The sequence below is a fragment of the Solea senegalensis genome, linkage group LG19 (genome assembly GCF_019176455.1).
Source record: "Solea senegalensis isolate Sse05_10M linkage group LG19, IFAPA_SoseM_1, whole genome shotgun sequence".
Lineage (NCBI taxonomy): Eukaryota > Metazoa > Chordata > Actinopteri > Pleuronectiformes > Soleidae > Solea > Solea senegalensis.
Window position 1 is genome coordinate 6,831,178 of NC_058038.1, and position 7,287 is coordinate 6,838,464.

Below are 7,287 nucleotides of genomic sequence, written 5' to 3' on the forward strand. Positions count from 1 at the left end.
CTAGAGTGAGTCACTGTGCGCAAACAAATCACAGCCAATGCATTGAAAATGAGAGAGAGAGATTTTTCGCTTTAACTTAAACTTCCATTTAGACACTAAAGGCTCTTTTACCACGTGCCAAGCTGTGAGCAAGCAGAGGTCGTGTCAGACGGGCTCAGTCTCTGCCATGCGGTATTTGCGATAAAGGTCACAGACTGGGGAATAATAACAAGACACCGTTTTTTTTGCTTCTTCTTTTTTTCTTTTAAGAGAGCTCTTGCCTTGCCAGATATTCTGCCGAGGTGTATTTTTCATATTCATTTCATGGAACATTTGATTTGGAACCTTTATCTTCCCAGGGGCTTTTGTGAGTGTTCTTTTCTTCAGTGCGTCTTCACCACTGCACTTTCATGATGGTGGTGTCATAATGGCAGCCTTTGGGATTTTGTTGCGGGGTCCGCCGCCACGACATTTACTCCAGCTCTGCATTTCTGCAGCTGCTTTTACCTGATCACCCCATTCCAATTGCAGGTCATGTCTTTCAGGGAAAAGTACAATTAAAAACAGTTTTTCGTACACCAAGCTTTATGCACTTTTGCTCATGTAAGTTTATGTGTATAGGAGCAGCCGAAACCTTGTTTTGATGAGACAGTATTTATGTGGTGTGCAAACAGCTGCTTTTATTGGAAGTGTTTTTTTTTTTTGTATTCAGCCTCATGACAAAAAGCTTGCCATTGTAATGCATTCATTTATCACATTTTGTACAATGTGGGAATGGGAAGGCAGAAATATTGAATTGACAGTTAAAATGCACTACAAGCGCTTCCGTATTCACACTAAATTTATGAAATACACATCACATTTAGGCTAATACATGGGCGACATGGCAGATTCACATATATTCTCGCCCTCTAGGCTCAACTCAAATCTCTGTGAAACGTTCAAAGCGTCAGATTATAGAAAACAATGCTCCAGTCTATCAGTTTCTCAGCATACAGTGCAGTGCTAATGGCACACAAGTCATTCCAATCTATCCTCAATCGCTGAACGAGGGAAAAACATTTTTACAGTGCGTCCACAAATTGTTCACACATCTCCACCCAGGTCTCAACACATGAAATTAAACGATATTGATAAAATCCTAATCCTAATGCATGTACTTCGTGTGGGAAGAATGAAAAAAAGTACAGATGGGAATCCTAATAATACTACTCTTTTTGAATTTGGAGAAAACATAACTTTTGCCATTGGATTGCAGACTCAGTGTTATCAATAACACATCACAACCAAAGCAATGGCCGTAGAAGTGGTGTCAGTGCCAATCGGGTCGAATCAAAATGACAAATGGGTGGTGGCTCTTCTGTGCAGTGGCATTTACATCTCCGCATTTATGTAAAATGAGGAGAACTACCACACTGCTGTGATTGTGATGTGATAAATCTTATTCACTAAAGGTCAAATGACAGCAGGGAAGGACCTTGGGGGCCACGGTAGCAGGTTTGGTTTCAACTTGAGGTCTATTCTCTCTGCCATGAACTGTCACGCTTAATCTCCTCGAACACTCTGATCATCTCTGCTGTGTCAAGCGGTCTCTTCCCACCCGATTGTGTCTCCACAGAAGGCAAAACACCCTGGCCTATGTCGGAGGAAGAACCTTTAACGATATTATATAGTGAACAATCTTAACCTCCCTTTTTCCATAGTTTTACTAGCATTTAAATGTATAGCAAACTCCTCGTTATTAAATGTATTTTAATTCACTTTAACAAATCTCTATAATTACTAGGTCAAATATTATCTATGATTAACTTCATACATACAAAGCACACTGGCTAAAACCCTGGAATGAAATGTGTTATTGAAATAACGCTGACCTGACAAAGTTGACTGAGAATAAGGGTTGACACAGCAAAGTTAGAAAAGTTAGAAAAGTTTACACACTTTTTGGTTATTGGTCTCAACAAAATGCTGCCACATCAGTGAACTCCTTGAAGTGGTGTCAATTGTTTGTTTCATGCACTCCTTTGAGATATGTTTCCTTCCACATTTGTTATGCTGCAGTTTATCAGGGAATGTGTTCTAAGTTTTTGTAAGTTTTTAATCATGGCTCATCTCTCTTTACATGATATTTTATATATATTACATATATTTAGTCCAGTGTGATCCTGTAATCCCACCGTATCCACAAGTTTAAACTTTCCTTGTGTATACTCCAGTGCCAAAGCAAATTTTTTGATTCATGCATAAAGCTTTTTTTCAGAAGAAATCCCTAAATACATTGATCCAAAGTGTCATTTCATGTGGTGTCGTATAATTGATTTAATTCAGCTTCTTAACACTGGCCTCCCTCAGCTGTGTGTGACAGTTCTCAGGTTAATGGTGTGAAAACAGGGACCCTGCTTTTCCCAGCCTGTCAAGGGGTAATTGGCCAATGGTTTCCTTGATTAGCATTCTGCCACAGGGACTGACAACACCTCTTATTTTGTGTACAAAATAATTGGCGGAGCATGAATAAGCGGAGGTCGCAATAAATATGAATGCAGTAACAATATATGCAATGTAAATTTAGTAACCTGATTAAAACTGTGGTCTAATTAATGTCTCCTTTGTGTTCATCTGTCTTCATATTGCAGGTTATTCCTCCATGCACACGAGGGAGACGCAGCGAGGAGGACAATTGCAGAAAAAATAAGATGAGATCATTAAATGATGGTAACCTCTAAGGAGATAAGCACAAGCCAACCTGAGGTGGTGAAAGCTCTTTTAGACCACACCGCCACAACTTCACTGCAGAAACACCTTAATGAAAGAAAATCAGTATAAAGGCATATACTCCACATTTTTCTGACTGTTACATGGTGACAACACCATCCATCAATGAAGAGGAGGCTAATAAAAGGACTGTTTCTGGCCCTGAAAACAGTTAAACACCTAGCTATTTTTCCAACAGGATCATCTCAGCTGTACTAAAACCACAGCGGCATCACCCCCTTATCATTTTCTGGCCCTGCACATTACTCTCAGTGAAGCACCAATGGCCTGCAGCTTAGGCATGGTGATGAGTGCCTTGTTTTGGTCTGTAGCCATTGTATATTTTACTCATGTTGGCAGAGTCAGAGGAGACTGCTGGTTAATTGAGGGTGAAAAGGGCTTTGTATGGCTTGCAATTTGTAGCCAAAACCAACCACCTTATGAGGCCATCCCACAGCATATCAATAGCACCATTGTGGACCTTCGTTTGAATGAAAACAAAATCAAAAGCATCCAATATTCTGCTCTTAGCCGCTTTGCCAACTTGACCTACCTGAACCTGACAAAGAATGAAATCTCCTACATAGAGGATGGGGCCTTTTCTGCTCAATTTAACCTGCAAGTCCTTCAAATGGGCTTCAACAAGTTGAGGAACCTGACAGAGGGAATCCTCAGGGGTTTAGGAAAGCTGCAATACCTCTACCTCCAGGCAAACCTGATAGAGACTGTGACACCCAATGCCTTTTGGGAATGCCCCAACATAGAGAACATTGACCTGTCTATGAACCGTATCCAGCAGTTAGATGGGTCCACGTTTACGAGTCTAACTAAACTGACCACCTGTGAGCTGTACACCAACCCTTTCAACTGCTCGTGTGAATTATATGGTTTTGTCAAATGGCTCTCAGTTTTCCCAAACAGGACAAACGAGCGGATGGCCTGCAACTCTCCACCGGGCGTCTCTGGTTATAGTTTACTGAGCCAGAATCCAAACAATCCAACATATCGAAATGCGCTTCACATGCTCACAACGGTGTGTACTGATGATAATGTGACAACATTTATTGCTCTGCCCACTGAGTCACCAACACCCCCACCAGACGCAACACTTTGTGGGCTGGAAGATTGTCCATCAGGCACTGAGCCTGATGACATTACCATCAGTTCAACCTACAGCAGTGTGGAAGTCACTCCTCTGATGAAAGTGAAGCAAGTGTCGAATACAGGCGCCGTCATCACAGTTCAGATTCCTAATCCTTTCAAAAAGATGTACACCCTTGTTCTGTACAACAACAGTTTCTTCACAGATATCCAAACTCTTGCCGAAGAAAAGAAGGATATTGAGCTGAAAAACCTTAAACCCCATACCAACTACACGTACTGTGTCGCTTCAGTGCGTAACTCTCTAAGACACAACCACACCTGTCTGACAGTCACTACTGGCCCTCGTATTGAAAATGACAGAGCTGTAAATAACGCAACCGCTACTCATTACATCATGACAATCTTAGGCTGCCTCTTCAGCATGGTGATTTTTCTCGGGGTGGTCTACTACTGTTTGCGAAGAAAGCGTCAGCAAGATGAAAAGCACAAAAAATCAAGCAGCCTGAAGAAAAATATCATGGAACTCAAATATGGTCAAGAACTGGAAGGGGGGAATATTTCTCGAATGTCTCAGAAGCAGTTGTTGGCTGGGGAGAGTATGGCACGCATGCCATATTTACCATCCGCCGGGGAAATGGAGCAATACAAATTTCAAGAGATAAGTGAAACTCCTAAAATGATGAAGGGAAATTACATGGAGGTGCGCAGTGTGGACCACCATGAACGCAGGGAATGTGACATGGGAATGGCTGGGAACAGCCAAGGATCCGTGGCAGAAATTTCCACCATTGCAAAAGAGGTGGATAAAGTTAACCAGATAATTAACAACTGCATTGATGCTCTTAAGTCGGAATCCACCTCTTTCCAAGGGGTGAAATCTGGAGCAGTGTCCACAGCAGAGCCTCAGCTCGTACTTTTATCCGAACACCCACAGAATAAATCTGGCCTTCTGTCCCCAGTATACCAGGACAGCTATCACCACTCTCTGCAGAGGCATCGGACCTCTAATGTCTCACCAAAGAGGCCCAGTACTGCCACAGGAGGGCCCATGCGAAGCCCCAGGCCTTATCGCTCTGAATCCAAGTACATAGAAAAAACCTCCCCAACAGGAGAGACCATCCTCACTGTCACACCTACTGCCAACATGCTGAGGGCCGAAGCGGAGAAGATCCGTCAATACAGTGATCACCGGCACTCGTATCCCGATGCTCAGATAGAGGAGCTTGAAGGACCCGATGGTCACAAATCCTCTATGTTGGAGCCTCTTACCCACTCCCGCTCCAGAGACTTAGCATATTCCCAGCTGTCATCTCAGTATCACAACCTCAGCTACTCCTCCAGTCCTGAGTACTACTGCAAACCTTCACACAGCATCTGGGAGCGTTTCAAACTCCACCGGAAACGGCACAAAGACGAGGAGTACATGGCTGCAGGGCATGCACTGCGTAAGAAAGTCCAGTTTGCTAAGGATGAGGACCTGCATGACATTTTAGACTACTGGAAAGGTGTGTCATCTCAACAAAAACCATAAACCTCTTTAGGTGTTTTTAAAATCAATGGACCACACGTTGCAGAAATGACACAAGAACTTCATGTGACAATTGAATCAATGGAACCATATTATATCCAACTACTCACACGTGTGTATAAAAATCCTTTCCTTTTTTTGACTGTGAGAATAATGGGGTAAACATTCTTTGAATTTGTCATATTATGTAAAGCATCCGAAGGGAAAACTTTTATCTATTAAAGAGAAAATATATATTGCAAATTAATAATATATATGTTACAATGGATTATGGGTTTTTGGGTATCGCATGGCCAAGTCCTGTGACAGTGGATTTGCTGTTGTGTAATATGAAACTACTTTATGAAGATATGTCTGATGAAACCTCAATATTTTCTGATGAACTATCTGGACCTTTCATTTGGGAAAGAACTTTTTGTTTTTAATTCCCGCCCCAAACTATGTACAGATATGGGTTTCTATATTTGCATTGTTTGCTGTGTAAATGGAAACATATTAGTGGATGAGCCAGGTTTATCAGATGGAGCGCTGTCGAGTTAGAGTGTTGTGTTGCTAAGAATGGCATGTCCCACTTGAGACCTGTGAATTTTTTAACCTTCACCACCTGTTGTGTTTTTTTAATTACTCTCATTCTTCTCCGAGCTTTTACAGAAGATACAGATGGATTCAGTTTTAAAGTCCCCCTTTGTCACTCAACACAATTATCACTGGACGGTTTCCTGGAAGACTTGTTACATTACGAGTTGCGGCACATCACGTGCTGCAATAAAGCTCCGTCATCGGTTTAGCGAACCTCCATTTGTATCTTTAGAACCAAAGTAGAACAAGCTGAAATGTTTACACTTATCTCTGCACGGTCTGCGAATCGTACAGCAGTCGGTCCATGTCGACCTTCTCTTTTTTTATTGTATCAGTTACTTCTTTAAAAGGTGAACAACATTGGGTAACAATAACATCCACACACACACACACACAACGTGGTATTGAAAGCGTATTATTAATCACTCAAACTTTGAAAGGAAAGCAGCTGTACTTCGTCGCCTGTTCTTCAGGTGAACGGCTGCTCTTCTCTGCAGGAGAGCCCGATGGATGAATGTAACAGATACATATTCTGATCTGTCTATGGCAGCTTTTATGTATATTTTCAAGGAAGTATTTATTTATTGCAATTGCTGACTGTTTGTTTTTATTGTTCTTTGCTTTAATATTTCTTCCAGTGTATTATATTGCATAATATTCGATCAGATTAATGGAGGAGAGCAGTTTGTTATTCAGCTGGGCCTCGTTGCTTGCTGAGAGGTATCATTTTCATTTTTAACTGCTAGGCCGTTAAATCTTTTGTATATTATGAAAGCTGCGTACCAGACGAATATCAACATGCTAGAGTAAAATTTGAGAATGTGAAACTGAATCCTCTGACTCACTGGCTGTGAATTTGTACAACATGACTTCTTTTTTTTAACAAAAAAATAAATATATAGAAGACTTAATGTTCTTTTTTTTTTCTCTTCACAAGTTGTTTATATAATTTATTCCAAACAGGCTCGTGACGATGTGTTGCATATTTATGAATGAACTTTTGTTTTTATTTAGTTTTCAGTCTAGAATGATGGTTCATATAAGGTAGAAATAATACAAGGCTGAAGATATCGTCTAATCAAGAACAACAGTTGATTGTGTTAATTTTCCAGTTGGGTGCCATTACATGGCGCCAGTAAAACCTCAACTTCATTAGATCAAAACTGTTGTAAACATGATAGAAATATACCATTTAACATATTTAACATATTAAACAAACTGCCTCCTCAAACTTTTTTCTACTGCTTCCCAACGCGTTGGTCTTTCTACCACTGAACGCCAATAATAAAACCAATTAGTTTTGTTAAACACCATAAATACAACTTTGCCCAGACCCTGTAAGCAAA

At 40.9% G+C, this 7,287-nt stretch overlaps 1 protein-coding gene across 1 annotated transcript in view; it reads left to right on the forward strand.

Annotated features, from left to right (window-relative positions):
• The window catches only part of elfn1a (extracellular leucine-rich repeat and fibronectin type III domain containing 1a), a 77,719-nt gene extending 70,867 nt beyond the window's left edge, over window positions 1–6,852 (forward strand). Inside the window, exon 3 of the mRNA XM_044051769.1 lies at window positions 2,613–6,852. Within this exon, the coding sequence (XP_043907704.1) occupies window positions 3,014–5,365 (2,352 nt within the window). The 5' untranslated portion in view covers window positions 2,613–3,013 and the 3' untranslated portion in view covers window positions 5,366–6,852. The remainder of the gene's footprint in view (window positions 1–2,612) is intronic.
• Window positions 6,853–7,287: the final 435 nt, after the last annotated feature.